Source organism: Rhinatrema bivittatum, chromosome 10, assembly GCF_901001135.1.
Source record: "Rhinatrema bivittatum chromosome 10, aRhiBiv1.1, whole genome shotgun sequence".
NCBI classification, from domain to species: Eukaryota; Metazoa; Chordata; class Amphibia; order Gymnophiona; family Rhinatrematidae; genus Rhinatrema; species Rhinatrema bivittatum.
In genome coordinates, this window is record NC_042624.1 from 14,670,822 (window position 1) to 14,689,353 (window position 18,532).

At 43.5% G+C, this 18,532-nt stretch overlaps 1 protein-coding gene across 1 annotated transcript in view; it reads left to right on the top strand.

The window, feature by feature from the left end:
* Window positions 1–18,532, top strand: part of LMX1A (LIM homeobox transcription factor 1 alpha) — a 378,306-nt gene that overhangs the window by 14,845 nt on the left and 344,929 nt on the right. Inside the window, exons 2-3 of the mRNA XM_029618769.1 lie at window positions 7,186–7,268; window positions 8,875–9,061. Coding sequence (XP_029474629.1) covers window positions 7,190–7,268; window positions 8,875–9,061 — 266 coding nt within the window. The 5' untranslated portion in view covers window positions 7,186–7,189. The remainder of the gene's footprint in view (window positions 1–7,185; window positions 7,269–8,874; window positions 9,062–18,532) is intronic.

Here is an 18,532-nt window from a genome sequence, read left to right on the forward strand (position 1 = left end):
TGCTGCTCCATGCTGCTCTCAGCAGGTCCGAAAGGGCTCGGAATGGTTGGAGGACCATTCAACTTCCAACATCCTTGGATGTTGGCCATGGGATCTTGCCGGCCTGGTGGAGGGTAGGCCGCCAGCCATGCGGAGCCACCGTCAACCCTTGGCTCGGCCCTGAATGTCTGGGTCGGGCTGAGGCCCATGGGCACATGAAACACCCCGTTCTCAACAGAATGCAAGGCCTTTCGAGGCCGGTCTCAACAGAATGCAAGGCCTTTCGAGGCCATTCTCTAGAACTGGTCCAAGTACAGATCCCTGAGGTATTCCATTGTTTACCCTTTTCCTCTGAGAAAATTGACCATTTAATGCTACTCTCTGTTTCCTGTGTTTTAACCAGTTTGTAATCCACGAAAGGACATTACCTCCTATCCCATGACTTTTTAGTTTTCTTAGAAGCCTCTCATGAGGGACTTTGTCAAAAGTCTTCTGAAAATCCAAATACACTACATCTACTGGTTCACCTTTATCCACATGTATATTAACCCCTTCAAAAAAATGAAGCAGATTTGTTAGGCAAGACTTCCCTTGGGTAAATCCATGTTGACTGTGTTCCATTAAACCATGTCTTTCTATATGCTCTATGATTTTGATCTTGAGAATAGTTTCCACTATTTTTCCTGGCACTGAAGTCAGACTCACTGGTCTATAGTTATCCAGATTTCCCCTGGAGCCTTTTTTAAATATTGGGGTTACACTGGCCACCTTCCAGTCTTCAGGTACAATGGATGATTTTAATGATAGGTTACAAATTTTAACTAATAGATCAGAAATTTCATTTTTGAGTTCCTTCAGTACCCTAGGATGCATACCATCCAGTTCAGGTGATTTACTACTCTTTAGTTTGTCAATCTGGCCTACTACATCTTCCAGGTTCACAGTGAATTTGTTCAGTTCATCTGACTCATCACCTTTGAAAAACATCTCCGGAACTGGTATCTCCTGAACATCCTATTTATTTATTTATTTATTTATTTATTTATGTATTTATTTATTTATTGTTTTTATATATCGATCTTCTTACATCATATGTAAATCAAATCGGTTTACAGAGAACAGTTGAATAAGCTTGCTTGTGGGCAATTACATATAACAAAGAACTTTTTTGAGTAACATATTGTATAACTTTTTGAGTAACATTTAAACATAAGAGCAAAAAATACATGGCTAAACATAAACATAAGAACAAAATATACATGGCACAACAAAGTCTTATATGTCTAAATCCAAGGGGGGAGAAAAGAATGGAGGGAGGGGGATGGAGGGGTTATATAGTTGGAGCGGAGAGGATGTAATAAGAGTTCGTTGAAGCAGCAACGAAAACACGCAAGCAAAGAATTAATTTATAGAGATGTGAATCGTGTACTCGATCGTCTTAACGATCGATTTCGGCTAGGAGGGGGAGGGAATCGTATTGTTGCCGTTTGGGTGTGTAAACTATCGTGAAAAATCGTTAAAATCGTGAGCCGGCACACTAAACCCCCTAAAACCCACTCCGACCCTTTAAATTAAATCCCCCACCCTCCCGAACACCCCCCCCCCCAAATGCTTTAAATTACCTCGGGGATCCGGCGTTGGTCCAGAACGGTGGCGGTCCGGAACAGCCCCCTCAATAGAATTGTGTTGTCTTCAGCCGGCGCCATTTTTCAAAATGGCCGCCGCAAAATGGCGGCGGCCATAGACAAAAACAATTCGACGGAGGAGGTCGTTCCGGACCCCCGCTGGACTTTTGGCAAGTCTTGTGGGGGTCAGGAGGCCCCCCCAAGCTGGCCAAAAGTTTCCTGGGAGTCCAGCGGGGTTCCGGGAGCGATTTCTTGCCGCGAATCGTTTTCGTACGGAAAATGGCGCTGGCAGGAGATCGACTGCAGGAGGTCGTTCAGCGGCGGTCCGGAACCCCCGCTGAATGACCTCCTGCAGTCGATCTCCTGCCGGCGCCATTTTCCGTACGAAAACGATTCGCGGCAAGAAATCGCTCCCGGAACCCCGCTGGACTCCCAGGAAACTTTTGGCCAGCTTGGGGGGGCCTCCTGACCCCCACAAGACTTGCCAAAAGTCCAGCGGGGGTCCGGAACGACCTCCTCCATCGAATTGTTTTTGTCTATGGCCGCCGCCATTTTGCGGCGGCCATTTTGAAAAATGGCGCCGGCTGAAGACAACACGATTCTATTGAGGGGGCCGTTCCGGACCGCCGCCGTTCTGGACCACCGCCGGATCCCCGAGGTAATTTAAAGCATTTGGGGGGGGGTTCGGGAGGGTGGGGGATTTAATTTAAAGGGTCGGGGGTGGGTTTTAGGGGGTTTTAGTGTGCCGGTTTTCCTGCCCTCCCGTTTCCCCCGATTTACGATTTTTTAACGATAAATCGGGGGAATTGGTATTGTATCGTGGCCCTAACAATTTTTGACAATTTAAAATATATCGGACGATATTTTAAATCGTCAAAAAACGATTCACATCCCTATTAATTTAGTCTTTCTGCATTGGCCTTATCTTCCCTAAGAGCCCCTTTAACCCCTCGGTCATCTGATGGTCAAACCGACTCCCTCACAGGTTTCTTGCTTCGGATATATTTTAAAAAGTTTTTATTATGAGTTTTTGCCTCTATGGCCAACTTCATTTCAAATTCTCTCTTCACCTGTCTTATCAAGGCTTTACACTTAACTTGACAATGCTTATGTTTTATCCTATTTTCTTCAGATGGATCCTTCTTCCAATTTTTGAAGGATGTTTTTTTGGCTAAAATAGCCTCTTTCAACTCACCTTTTAACCATGACAGTAATCATTTTGCCTTCCTTCCACTTTTCTCAATGTGTGGAATACATATGGACTGCGCCTCTAGGATTGTATTTTTAAACAAATGCCTTGCCTGTTGAACACTTTTAACCTTTGCAGCTGCACCTTTCAGTTTTTTTCTATTTTCCTCATTTTATCAAAGTTTCCCCTTTGAAAGTTTAGTGTTAGAGCTGCAGATTTACTTATTGTCCCCCTTCCAGTTATTAGTTTAAATTTGATCATGTTATGATCACTGTTTCCAAGTGGCCCCACAACATTTACCTCTCTCACCAAATCCTGCATTCCACTAAGAAGGAGAAGGCCATTACCTGCTATTAATTAAGTTGACTTAGAAAATAGCCACTGCTATTACTAGCAACAGTAACATGGGATAGACTTAGTTTTTGGGTACCTGCCAGTTTCTTATGGCCTGGATTAGCCACTGTTGGAGACAGGATGATAGACTTGATGGACCCTTGGTCTGACCCAGTATGGCATGTTCTTATGGGAACTAAAGACTTTGGATGTACTGCTTGATGAGGACTGAAGTTTGGAATGACAAATTTTGAGGGTTGTGTGAATGGCATTTATGTGTCCGAGAACTGGCAACTGAGGTCTTTATTAAATGGACTGGCACTGAAATTAGTAGTGCATGCGCTGGTAATGAGCAAAGTAGGTTACTGCAATGGTGCAGTATTACCGGGGACTCAATGGTTCACTAATGAAGTGATTACAAATCATTCAGAACATGGCAGCCAGGGTGGTGACTCTGAAGCCCCTTTACTGGAAAAGTTGCATTGGCTTCCAATAAGATCTAGGTGTAAGTTTTAAAATGTTGGTCTTTGCTTTCAAAATATTGAAGGGAAAAAGTCCAACACAGTTACAGGAGACACTGACTTAGCAAATAGCAATACCAGGTGCAATGGATGTTCACCATGCCAGACGTTATAAAAGGACACTCTCTATGGTCATCTCCAGGATAAGGAATAAGCTGCCTTTTAGGGATGTGAATCGTTTTAGGACGATTAAAATTATCGTCCGATAATTTTAATATCGTCTTAAACCGTTATGGAACACAATACAATAGAGATTCTAACGATTTATCGTTATAAATCGTTAGAATCGTGAGCCGGCACACTAAAACCCCCTAAAACCCACCCCCGACCCTTTAAATTAAATCCCCCACCCTCCCGAACCCCCCCCAAATGAGTTAAATAACCTGCGGGTCCAGCGGCGGTCCGGAACGGCAGCGGTCCGGAACGGGCTCCTGCTCCTCAATCTTGTTGTCTTCAGCCGGCGCCATTTTCCAAAATGGCGGCGAAAAATGGCGGCGGCCATAGACGAACACGATTGGACGGCAGGAGGTCCTTCCGGACCCCCGCTGGACTTTTGGCAAGTCTCGTGGGGGTCAGGAGGCCCCCCACAAGCTGGCCAAAAGTTCCTGGAGGTCCAGCGGGGGTCAGGGAGCGATTTCCCGCCGCAAATCGTTTTCGTACGGAAAATGGCGCCGGCAGGAGATCGACTGCAGGAGGTTGTTCAGCGAGGCGCCGGAACCCTCGCTGAACGACCTCCTGCAGTCGATCTCCTGCCGGCGCCATTTTCCGTACGAAAACGATTCGCGGCGGGAAATCGCTCCCTGACCCCCGCTGGACCTCCAGGAACTTTTGGCCAGCTTGTGGGGGGCCTCCTGACCCCCACGAGACTTGCCAAAAGTCCAGCGGGGGTCCGGAAGGACCTCCTGCCGTCCAATCGTGTTCGTCTATGGCCGCCGCCATTTTTCGCCGCCATTTTGGAAAATGGCGCCGGCTGAAGATAACAAGATTGAGGAGCAGGAGCCCGTTCCGGACCGCTGCCGTTCCGGACCGCCGCTGGACCCGCAGGTTATTTAAGTCATTTGGGGGGGGTTCGGGAGGGTGGGGGATTTAATTTAAAGGGTCGGGGGTGGGTTTTAGGGGGTTTTAATGTGCCGGTTTTGCGATTTTTCGATTTTTCACGATTTTTCACGATTTTTCACGATATTTTACCCCCCCAAACGGCAACAATACGATTCCCTCCCCCTCCCAGCCGAAATCGATCGTTAAGACGATCGAGGACACGATTCACATCCCTACTGCCTTTAGCTCTTGAGAGAGAAAAGGATCTTTTTAAATTTTGTAAGAAGTTAAAGATTTGGCTAATGACTAAAGTTGTTTACTAAAGAAGGGACTTTGGAGATAGTCAAGCTGATCTCTTCTGGATTTTATTTTAATGTTATGTATATTAAAGATGTTGGATATTTTGTTGATTGTTTTTGCTTATTGTGCATTTCCTAGGAAAATTTATTTAAATCTGCAAAGCAGTTTATAAATAACTTTTAAATAAATTCCTGGTCTAGCCCACCAGCAGAGGTGGTGGAGGCCCTACTGTAACTGAATTTAAACTTGGTTTGGGGCAGACATAGAGGGCTCAGGGCAGTGGTAGGAACATGAGTGAATTGCTGGGTAAAGACATGGGAGAGGGTAAGGGGCTGCTGATGGTTGGTGTGGACAGACTGGGGAAAACAATTGGTCCTAAATAGCCCTCATCTACTTTTCCTATGCAATTAATAATCAGTGCCTCCCATGCTCTTTATATGTCCCGCCGCTAAGCAGTGATAAAGCTGCGGTACATTTATTGTGGAAGTGACTGATGTCAAAAGTGCTGCATTCCAAGTGGCAGAAGAGGCAACAGAAAAAGTTTAACAAAGGAAAGAAAAAAGAGAGATTACAAACAAATCTCCCTTTGAAATTAGAAGTCCCCTTGATAGTCCCGTGTGCCAGTGCAGGAAGCGATTTTTGCACCTGTATTTTATTTTCCAGGTGGGTGACTGCAGCACCTATGCTCATTTAGGATACAGCAGTGGATTTCAGCAATACGTTGTTTCTTTCTAAGACTTCAGATTGGGTTGGTGACTTCTTTCTTTCCGTTTGAATTTGTATTAATTTCGGAAAAACCTCCCGATTTGCAGCTAGCGGATCTCTGCTGGGAGGGAAAGCTGTAACTCACTCCGGCTGCAGGCTGGCTCGGTGGGACCTGAGTGAGGCTGGGGCTGTCAGACCTGCCCAGCTCTGCTCTCTCCCCCCTGCCCGCTGCGGCCGGCGAGGGCAAAGTTAGAGAAAGGGGGAGGGGACGGTGCCGCCGAGGGGGGGAGGGCAGAGAGAGAGAGAGGCTCGGAGAGCAGTTACCCAGCAGAGGGAAGAGCACAACCTACAACTTTTAGAGAAGGCAGGTGAGCGCAGCAGAGAAAAAGGGAGCGAAGAGAGCACAGAGCCTGCGGGCAGGCGACATCGGAAACCCCCTGCTCGGCCAAAGCAGATTTCAGGAGGGGGAAAAAGCGAAGGCGAGGAGGCACAGGATCCCGAAGGAGCTGCCCAAACTGTCCCGTCTGAGACCATCTTCCACAGAAAGAAACCCCATCCTCTTGGTTGCCAACCGTAGAAGTCGAATTAAACCTTCTGAGAGCCTGGAATTAGGGAGCCCCTCATGGTCCGCATTTCGAGCTGCTTCTCCCTCCAGACGGGCAATTTGTAGCGCGGCCGAAGCTTTCCTGCCCGCAGGTAAACGACCCCTCACCCAGCCCGGGCCGCTGCCAGCCGCCCTGTGCGATGATAAGCGCCTGCTTACGATACCTTTCCGGCTCCAGCTTTTTCCTTACCCCCGTGTTCTTTAAAAGCTGCATTTATAGTTTAGATTTCTGCTACAAGTCTGCAATGAACAATTTATAACATCCTTCAAACTCAAAGCCCAGACGCTATTTCACTACACTAAGAGCACTGCAGAACCAATAAATGTATTTAAACTGTACTTAAAAACGAAAATCGTTACCCACGTATCTACAGATCAGAGGGGAATTGCTGTTCGCTGGGATCCCTTTTATTAGAGATGCAAATATGTTGCCTTGCATTGATTGTACCTTTACTAAGGGATGCTTGATCGGTCGTAAACTTATCAGTCCTGAGGTAAACAAGATCGTGTAAATGATGCTGATGCCTAGACACAATACTTCATCCTAGCCTCGTTGTAATCAACTGCTTTGGAGTTGCATACGCTCCAGGAAAAGCGGAATAGCAATCTCAAATAAAAATCGGAACTTTTTTTTTTTATTTTTAAGTTGAGGTGCATTCAGATATGAACTGCTTTCTACTTTTTTTTAAGAGAAGGTTCGCAAAAAAAAAAAAAAAAAAAAGCTTTCACGGCTAATACATATTTTAAATGGAAAAACGCAGTGAATTTCAATAAATTCGTATGCAAACGCAGATCTTTAAAATGTCTTATTGCAATGGATGTTAGTTGCATGTGAGGTAATGCATTGAGATGACTGCCAATTAATGTTTTCAACATGCTTTGTAAATGCAGCAAAATGCTGGATGGATTGAAAATGGACGAGAATTTGCCAAAAGCCATCAAACCGTCGGCAGCTTTGTCCACCGCACTGCTGAGTAAGTTTTGCTTTTTGGAATAATTTTGCTGAATGTGGTAACCCCTGCCATCCGCCTTTCCACTCAGGACACGCTTTAGAGGATCGCTTACATTTGCTAAAACATTTCAAAGCCTATTTCCATCACTTATTTTTAATGTTAAATGTGAGGAAATTACTTACTGCCTTCTGTTTTCCCTGTAGCAGACAAGTATTTAGTTTGAAATGCTTAAACTATAAAATATGTTTCTACCTTATCTAAAATTTAGCAAGAACTGTTATTATCCACACGTTTTAATAAAAGATCCGCCTTTCCACCTTGTGATTATAACGAATTTGTGCTATTTAAAAAAAAAAAAAGTTTCAACATTCCCATTTCATAAACGTCCAATAGAAAAAACTAATGGGATTTTAAAATTTCGGTCAAAAAAAGTGTGAGTTTTAGCACTACAAGAAAGAAATGTACCGATTTTTTCCAGTGTTAAAAGAGAGGCTCAGGTTAGAAATTATTCTGCATACACACAGTAAACATAAAGATTTATTTGATATAAAATGACACCCAAATGTCAGTTGTTTTATTTTTCAGAAATGACAGAACAAGCAGCGCGGTGCGTGGACTTGTTTGACACATTCTGGGCATCGCCTAAGAAACGTGGGGTTTCTGTCTGTCAGCAAGGGGTCTGACCCCCTGAACGAATGAGTCCAGAAAAAACCGCTGCTTATTTTGGCAAGGCTGAAGACAAACTGCCTGTCTTCCAGAGCCAGCTCTTAAAAATGGAGTTAGACGTCCACTAGCACAATCCCTAGGCAAGGCAGCGAAGCGGGCACTTCCCTTTCCGAGTCAAAGGCAATTTAGATCGGGGTAATAAAGGGACAGGTGCACCTCAGGTCCGTTTGCCTCCAGGCAGAGGACCCTTCTTTCTCTTCCCTTTTTGAATTTCTTGAACAGTTCCCATCATCTGCTTTTTCCTAACCGTTGGCCTGCATCTCCCTAACCCCCCCCCATTCTCATGGCTTCTGGAGGGTTTCCAAATAATTGGCTTAAAAATAATAGTTTTTAACATGTATTGTAAAAAAAATCCAGACGACATTTTGATTGCTTTTTTTTTTTTCCCCATTAGTTTCCAATTTTTTTGGACCTAATTACAACGCGCTTGGCCGAACAGAACAAATTATTCAAATTATTTCATATAGAATAGCCAAACCAATTCAATGATCTACAATACATCTTTGTCCTTTTTAGCTAGTTACCACTTCCATACCACAGCTTTCTATTTGTAAATGCATGAAGCATGGTTATATTTGTGTGTGTGTGTGTATATATTTGTGTATATTGTGTATATTATGTATATTGCAATGGATTTGTAATCAATTTTCCTCTTGGGGCCGATTTATACAAATTAGAAACCCGTCCTGAGGCACTTCGCCTTAAAAATGCCCTGGCCCCTGCAAAGGACGATCGCTGAAACCCAGGGGACTTGGCTCGGACGGCCTCTCTTCCCGGGCTTTCACTCTACCCGCGCAGCGGGGACCGCCGCCTCCGCCCCCGGCCGAGGAGAGGCGCGGTAGTTATCCGGCAGCAGCAGCAGCGATGATCTCTAGCCGTGTGCCATTTCCCTTTGCTGCAGGGCGAGACGCGGAGGCGAGGTCGGCGTGCGAGGGCTGCGGGCGAGCGATCGGGGAGCGGTTCCTGCTGCGGCTGAACGACGCCTGCTGGCACGAGCGCTGCGTGCGCTGCGCGCAATGCGCGGAGCCCCTGCGGCGCCGCTGCTTCTACCGCGACCAGCGGCTCTACTGCCCGCGCGACTACCAGAGGTAAGCGCCGCCCACGCCTTAGGGGGGGGGGGGGGGACCGAGAAACTTGGGAAAATGGGACTTCCGCTAGGCGAGCAGCCGTGTATGGGCCGATTTCAGGGTCGTGGCTAATAAAGCGATTTCCACGGGAAGTCACGGGGGCAGGAGAAGGAATCCTGGAAAGCAAGGCGGAGGTACCCTGGGATTCCCCAAGGTTTTGGGGTTGGTTTAATTGGTTTTTCACTTTCAGAGTCCTCCAGAATGTGAGACTTGAACGAAGTTATTTTACCAGACCTGTATTTTCAAATTGGGATTCCATTATTTGGTTTATAAAAAAGGAGGTCATTTGGATATCTGGATTTGGGGGGACAGATTGCATGCACTTTGAGATCACAGTCCCCACATTTCCTACCCCATGGGAGGCTGAGATTTCGATTTCACCTTTCCTGGCCGTGTACTAAATTAAAAGGAGTCGGACAAATTCTGTCAGGGTTTGCCTTATTCTCTAACGGTAAAAGCTTGTGTCCTGCTCTATTGAAGAAATGGGGTTTTTTTTTCTGCACGTCGGCTTTGCTGGTACCTCATTGCTTTGCTTAGGCACTGGTTCGTTTTAGCTTGCATCCAGGTGTCTGACCAGAAAAATGTTTCTATAAGGAGGGAGGCTTAGCAATAAATGTTTTAAACTTGGAAACGAAAATAATTGTTTCTCAAAACTCTCTTTCACATTTGTCTTCGTAATTTTATTTTTTTGGTGTGGATTCGTTTTCCAGACATGCCTATGGGGATCATTCTGTTATATAACACTGGGAGTGGATGAAATTAGGAAAATAATGCTTTGCTTCATCTCTCTGATGTACTATATGCATGCGGTTCTCACATCCTTGTCCCAGCAGTTTAATTAAACAGCATTTCCATGACGTCTTGACTACTATTTCTGGTAGCCCTAAGGTGGGGTTCTTGATGGCTTCATTTAGACTCCTCCAAGCTTTTTTTTTTTTTTTTAATTTGAGAAATTAGCAATGTTCCTAATGGGAGTTGGTAATGTCATTATAAAGATAAGCTCGGTAAGTGCTGGAGAAGGGGAAAGGACACAGTGACAGTGACAGAGGGAAAGGGGACTTGATTGCAGCAGATCTTCTGAGCTCTGCCACTAAATGTGGCCCCCGAGGAGATCAACCTCACAGAAAAGCAAAGGAGGATTAGTGCAGGACCTCTGGAGCACAGTGGGGCCAGTATTTTGTTTGAAAACAAAACCATTTCACAGGGTGTGACTTCTGATCCCTTTATAGCAGGAGATGGTAACAGACAATGGAAGAATTGTAAGGATTTCTGTGCTCTTAAGTCAACCCATAACTATCAACCAGGAGATGATGAAAGGACAACAAGAGAGGCAGTGCCTGGGGGCCCTCTGCTCTTCTCAAAACACAGCTAGCAAGCTTCCCTTCTCTGGAGTGACATTAGGTATATATATATATACTGCTATTTATAAGTTAAACGCAGTACTCAGATGCTTAGCAATCTGATTGGCTAAAGTAGGAGGCATTAAACCCAAGAAATGCCCATTTTTCCTGTTTTTATCATGCACATTGCACAACGTGTCAAATGCTTCTTTTAAAAACTCATAAACATAAAAGGTTTTAAATGCCCTAAAATAAAACATGCAGTTGTATTTAGTATCTGCTTATTGCAAGTTGTAACCGTTGATGTTCTATTTAAATAGCAAAGAAAATTAAAATAAAATAGCAAAGAAAATTAGCAAACCTCCCTCCCCATGCGCTAGTCTCGCTCTAATAGTGCATACTGCTACTGTTCCTAGTTATGTTATGTTATATTATCCAAGTTGTTCACTTCCTTGTTCATTGTAAGACATATGTTGTCATTGTTTTCTACTTGTTATAATGTAAACCGGAGTGATAAGTAATTCTGTTACCTGAACTTCGGTATAAAAAAACATTATAAATAAATAAATAAATACTAAATAAAAATGATGGAACAAAAAAACAAATTCAGCTCAAGAATCCTCTCTGGATGGGGTAATTGCTGCCAGTGTGACTTGTTCAGAGGTTTTCAGCCTTGCACCTGACTGGGCATTAATTAGCTATAAATGTCCAGCCACCAAATTTTGGCACTCCAGGCACCTGCCTGCTTTACTTAATGGAGCACTTTTTGCCCTGATAGAAGGTAGAAGAAACAGGAACACAAAGTTATGGGAATGCCTGCACTGGCCAGGCCACACTGTTTAGATAGCCAATATATGGAAAAGTCCAAATCAGCCAATTGGTTTGTGGAAAATGTTTGCATCATCACCAAAGCCTTTAGTTGTGTAAAACTTCCAGAGAGGTAGCCATTTTAGCCTGTAGTAGCAAAAAGAACAAAGAGACAGTTTATAGACTAAAAGATTTATCAAGACATACGCTTTTGTGGTTGAATCCACTTCATCAAATAAATGACTTGACATTTAATGAATTGATAATTATATGCTAGAATTATTAGTGCTGTATGTATGTTAAGATGTGCCCTGAGAAGTCTAAAATAGCAATATATCCATTCTTATTTTAGCAAGTTGTGTTAATACTGTATATCTTCTTTAAAGCAATATTTCAACTCAGTGATATTTCTTACAGTAGTTCACACAGCTATAAAGTGTCCAAGAAACTCCAATCAATATGTGATACAAGCCCCTTGTTCAGATACAAACAGTGAGAGGTGGAGGTGGTTTTAAACTTGGGTCTCCAGATTTTACAGGTCATTGCTCTAACCTTCAGCTTAAATTAATAGCAGCCTTTTTCTCTTTCTTCCTCTCCATTCCAAGTCAGTTTGCACAGTTTTGTGTGATCCCTATTTTTTACTTTAATATTTAATTTCCTGCAATTTCTCGGATTGAAAATGCCAAAGAAAAAACATAATGCAAACAAATTCTTTGCATAGAGTATTCAGGGACTTAAATCTAATCATGCAAAATGTTAAGAATCGGGGCTGGAGTCAGGCTGGGCTATTTGCAGATTTTGCACACAGGTTTTCTGCTCCTTGTGGATATTATTTCAATTTCTTGAAAGTGCAAGAAATTAAATTCTTGGGCACATGATACACTATTTCAGAACTGTTCCAGTAAACTGACTTGCAGCCTTCATACATTTTTGCATGACTTTTGCCCAAGTACCATTATCAATTTGAATCTGTAATAAATAATATTTATTATTTTTTCTAACAATTTTAACAAATTAGTAGGTAGGACATATGCTGGATATCAAAGAGCAATCACAGGAATACTCACAAACCAAAACCCATATTCCTTCAAAGTCAAGCTCATTCACTTTCAATATTTTTACTTACTTGGGTTGTTCTGCTGTGCCTATTTGCTTAATATAGATGTATTTATAAATAAATGACTTGGCATTTAATGAATTGATAATTATATGCTAGAATTATTAGTGCTATATGTATGTTAAGATGTGCCCTGAGAAGTCTAAAATAGCAATATATCCATTCTTATTTTAGCAACTTGTATTAATACTCTTTTAGCTAGCTCGAACCAGGGAAAGTTGGTATGTTATGTCTTGAAGTGTAAAAGTCTTGAGGAACTGGTTGTTTTCACCATAATTAATTGTACGTGCACTCTACCTTAGTTGCTGTTGGTGATCACTGTCCTTGATATAAACAGATGCTTCCCATATTAGTAGCTCATGAACTTTATATCTAAGAAGCACATTTATAAATACATGTCATTATCGCTGGTGCACTCAACCCCACCAAATTATTTTAGGCATCAAGTTAATTAAATCTACAGCACTGTTAGTCAAGAACAATGGCTGTGTTTAGGATGTGTGCTGTTTGAAATGGAAGGAACAGTGGCAGGGCAAGAAACTAGAAGATTATGAATCGAGTAAAATCTGTGACAGCACCATAGACAGGCACAAATGGGGAAATAGAGTAATAGGGATGTGCAGGGGGAACAGTTTTGTTTCAGTTCCTTTTGTAGGGCACCTCCATTTGGTTCATTAGTTTCAAAAGAAAACACATGTTTTGTTTATTCATTTAACATTAAAGTCAATGGGGAAAGCACTGCAGCCTATTTTGGGTTCCAGAATTGGGGTTTCATTATAAATTCTAATGAAATGTGAGAAGACATAATCAAAAGGGGGAAAGAACTCCAAGGTTCAGAGACTGTGACAAAATGGCACCAAAAGTGGCATGAATAGCCTAAGGCACCTTAAAGGGGCAACAAGGTACCAGCAGTGGCATAAGATCTACAAGGCACTGTCAGAGGAGCAAAGAAGCAGCAAAAATGGATCAAACACCCTATGATTTCAAAAGAGAGCACCAACAGCAACGATATAAACCTTCAAAGACAGCATGAAAGGCAAAGTGGCACTAAGAGAGGCTTCAACATGCTAAAGCACCATGAAAGGGGAACAAAGCAGAAAAGGTAACAGGAAAAACCCCTAGGCACTGATAAAGGGACAAAGCAGCACGAAGTGGCATCAACACATTAAGGCATCATGAGAGGTGCAAGGAAGCCCCACCCAGTGCAAAAAACCTCAAAGTGCAGAGTCTGGGTTATGGCAGCAGGATCCTCCAGGTGAAAAGTCTAGGTATGGGAACTAGGGATGTGCAGCAGGGACGGATTCGTCCCATTCGGTATTCGTATTGGTGAGGAGCCAAATCCGTTGCATCCGTTCTTGGGGGACCCCGATCCGTTCATTAGTTACTTATGTATTCGTTTCCCAAAAAAAACCCCATCCCAACCCTTTAAATTTAATTCACTACAATCCCCCACCCTCCTGACCCCCCCAGAACTTACCAAAGTCCCTGGTGGTCCAGCAGGGGTCCTGGCACGATCTCCTGCACTCGAGCTGTTGGCTGCCGGTATCCAAAATGGTGCTGATAGCCTTTGCCCTCACTATACAAAGCGGTAGCCCCTTACTATGTCACAGGGGCTACCGGTGCCATTGATCGGCCCCTGTCACATGGTAGGAGCACAAGATGGCACAGGCCACCCATTGCTCCTACCATGTGACAGGGGCTGACCAATGGCACTGGTAGCCCCTGTGACATAGTGAGGGCAAATGCTATTGGTGCCATTTTGAATACCGGCAGCCAACAGCCCGAGTGTAGGAGATCGCTCCAGGACCCCCGCTGAACCACCAGGGACATTTGGTAAGTCTGGGGGGGGGGGTCAGGAGGGTGGGGGTTTATTTGTTAGATATGTTGTATTTGTGGGGGTTTGCCATACATTTTATGACCCCACGAATACAACAAATAGGGACATATACGTTGCGGATTGCCAATACAACGAAAACAAATGCACACCCCTAATGGTAACAATACTGAGTGGAAAAAAAGACCTCTATGGTGTACGATAAGGAGAATATCGACAAGGCAGTGTGGCATGGGATATGTCTGTATTTCTGTAGAAGCATTTGCCACTTGTCAGATAGGTATGTGGCAGCAGGACCTCTAAGATGGAACATCTGGGGTAAGGCAGGTAGGCAGCGTAGTGCTACATCTGGGGCAAGGCAGGTCGGCATATGATAGCAAGACCTCTAAGGTTGTATATAAGGGGTATGGCAGGAAGGCAGAAGTGGTAGCAGCAAGAGCCATAAGATGGCATAACTTGGGAATGGCAACTGGGTAGAAAAGCAGTAAAACCACTATAGTGATATATAACGGGCATGGTAGGTAGGCAGGCATATGAGAGTAAGACCCTTAAGGTGGAATATCAAGGACATGGTAGGCAGACAGAGTCGTGGCAGTAAGATCCCTAAAGTTGTACATCTGGGACCTAGCAGATAGGCAAAGCTGCAGCAAGCCTTCAAGGTGTTTTCAGTTATCTTGCTACTCATATGGAAATTCTGGAAGCCCAATACTTTAGCAAGAATTTGCAATACTTACAGATACAGATAAAAGTACTCATGGGTCTCTCTGAGTCCAATGGCTCCACATAATAGCTTCTAGCCCTCAAGTTGTCAGAACATTGTGGTTTTCCCCTTCAATCTTTTTTAAACCCCCGAGGGTCAATCTGAATCATCAGAGGCAGAATTATGTACCAGGCTACCACTATTCCAAGCCTGGCTTTGTTCATGCCATGCTGTGACTCTATATGCAAGGAACCAGCCTCTGACTAAGCAGACCCTACTCTGATGCCTACTAGCAGGGCCTGTGCAAGAGTATTTGGCACCCTAGGCAAACCTTTGGGCATACACCCTCTCCAGCTTATCTATTGGAGGCAGCTCCAGCACAGCACTCCCTCCTAACGGAGACAGTGGCTCCAGCACAGTGCTTTCTTCCTTATCGCTATTAGATCTGGCACAGCACCCCTCTATTCCTCACACTGGCACCCCTGAATTCCCTCTTCACCACCAAATTTTGGCACTCTAAGCACCTGCCTATTTTACTTAATGAAGCACTTTTTGCCCTGACAGAAGGTAGAAGAAACAGGAACTCAGTTATGGGAATGCCTGCACTGGCCAGGCCAAACTGTTTAGATAGCCAATATATGGAAAAGTCCAAATCAGCCAATTTGTTTGTGGAAAATGTTTGCATCATCACCAAAGCCTTTAGTTGTGTAAAACTTCCAGAGAGGTAGCCATTTTAGCCTGTAGTAGCAAAAAGAACAAAGAGACAGTTTATAGACTAAGGGCCTCATTTTCCAATATCGCATTTGATACCAAAAAGGGGTGTACCTTATGCTAATAAGCATGTGTATTGCAAAATCAGCTATGTGAAAGGCTGTTATTGCAAGTTGCACTATTAGCCCAATTTGGGCTACATTGCCAGTATATCATGGTGTTTCTGAACAGGCCTGTTTGAGAGAGAGCGAGAGAGAGAGAGCAAGAGCACACCTTGCTATAGTGGCTCCTCCCTAGACAGGTATTTGTATCCCTATGGGAGGCCCACCTAGTAACTCGAGGTGAGGGTTAAGTATTAGTGTAGGGGGTTAGGGGCCACTTTCACATTCGACGTGAGATGTATGAACAGAACAGTGGTCTCTTGTGAAGATTTGCTGGCCTTCGGAGTGAGGAAACTCACTCCAAGATGAGATTTGTGCAATGTTCTCTCCACCTAGCTTGATGGACTCTCTACCTGGGTAACAGCAAGCTAGGTGGAGAGAACATTGCCCAAATCTCATCTTGGAGTGAGTTTCTTCACTCCGAGGGCATCAAATCTTCACAAGAGACCACTGTTCTGTTTGTACGTCTCACGTTGAATGTGAAAGTGGCCCCCAACCCCCTACACTAATACCTAAACCTCACCTCGAGTTACTAGGTGGGCCTCCCATAGGGATACAAATACCTGTCTAGGGAGTGGGCCACTATGACAAGGTTCTCTCTCTCTCAACAGGCCTGTCCAGAACCATGATAAACCTTTACCAGCTGTAACACAAATGAAAGGGGTGTAGTTATTTCACAGCACACAATAAATCCTCCCTGCTTTACATTTACTCCGTCCCCTGAATACACAAATCACGTTAACTGCTGTTAGCGCGATTTGCGAAATTATCACACGTGGTAATTCCTTGGAAAATGAGGCCCTAAAAGATTTATCAAGACATACACTTTTGTGGTTGAATCCACTTCATCAAATAAATCTGTCAAAAAAAGACCTTTGTACTCCAAAATACATGCCCATTAGTCCATAAATTTATGCAACCTCTTTGATCTGCCTATTGCTTTGAGAAAGGTCCCTGGATAGCATAGGATCTTGCTGAAGCCAATTCACAAATGCTGAAATGTGCTTATCAGTAGAAAGAAATATGATGTTGGTGGATAGATATGATATGGATAGATAAGAACTTCCCATTTCAGTGACGTCCAAGAGAGACATTTCCCTAGCAAGCCCTAAGATCTGGGATTCCTTACCTCTTTCATTACGTACACAATCTAATTTGAAATTATTTCCGTCAAGTCTGAAAACTTGGCTATTCACCAAGGCATTTGAGGAATCAGATTAACTCCCAAATATTTGTATTGTGAAGAGTAATTTTTACTTCCAATGTTTTGTCTATTTTCTGTTTTTACAAATGTTTCTATATGTTTTAATGTTCTTATTTTAGAATTTATTGTATTATTAATTGCACAACTTAATTGTAAACCATTATGATGGTTTTACTGAATGACGGTATATAAAACCAATAAAGTAAATAAATAAACCTGTAGAAGCCTGGTGAAAGTGGCTCTTCCCTAGGTTCTTATGAGCTCAAAATAAACCCTACTCAGGTGAAAACACAGATTTGGATTGGCTTTGCAAATATTTATCACCATTTTTCAGCCCTTACATATACAGTATATTGGGTCAAAAGAAGGAGGCTGAGGAATGCAATCAAAATTGGCAGCAAAAAAGCCCAGAAACTGGGCAGTTTATATGCTAAAAGAAATTAGGGAGGCTAACAAAATCAGCAGCACAGTAATAATGGGTAGGGGTGCACTTTCATTTGCAACGAAATAGGAAATATTGACCATATGTCCTATTTTGTTGCATTTCGGGAATTAAAAATAACAATAGGAAAAAATACAAAATGTTGTGTTCTTTTTCCTATCATTTCATTTTTGGAGGGAACCAAAAAATGCAAGTTAAAAAAAAAAAACTAGAACCCGCCCCGTCACATTTTTTTACAATATTGAGCGCCCTCTCTCCCCCCCCCCCCCCAATAGTGGACCATCTTGCCCACCTTCCCAACCCCCTGAGGACTCCCCAAAATCTCCTGGTGGTCTATGAGGGGCCCAGAAGCAACCTCCTTGTCCAGCTGCCATTACTCAAAATGCCGATGGCTGCTTTTTGTCCCTCCATTGTGACAGGAGCTGTCCAATGGCACTGGAAGCCCCATCACATAGTAGGGGTAAAAGGCAGCTGGTACCATTTTGACTAATAGCAGCTGCTAGCTCGGGAGCAGGAGGAAACTCCAGGGTCCCCTGCTAGACTACCAGGAGTTTTTGATGAGTCCTGGGGGGGGGGGGTCAGGAGGATGGTCAGGGGGTCTGCTGGTTGGGGGTCTCAATATTTAAAAAAATATGAAGGTTTGGGGTGGATTCCTTTTTTTTTTTTAATGAAACCCGGAAGCAAAGGAAAGAAAATGATCCAAGTGTGGACGTGAGATGGCCCACCCCCGAGACTGAAAATGAAGACCAAATTTTTGTAGGCTACCACCCCTAATAATGGGTGATTTCAATGACCTCAGCATTGACAAGGTGAATGTTACATCAGGACATTCTAGAGAGGTAAAGTTCCTAGATAAAGAAATGACTGGTTCATGGAGCATTTGGTAAAAGAACCAACAGGAGGGGGAAACTATTTTAGACCTGGTCCTTAGTGGAACACAGGATTTGGTTTGAGAGGTAACAGGGCCACTTATCAACAGTGAATACATTAGGATCAAAGTTGACTTAATAACTAGAGGGACACTAAAAATTATCTACTGCAACAGCATTTAACTTTCTAAAGGATGACTATGACAAAATAAGGAAAACGGTTATGAAAAAACTGAAAGGAACAGTT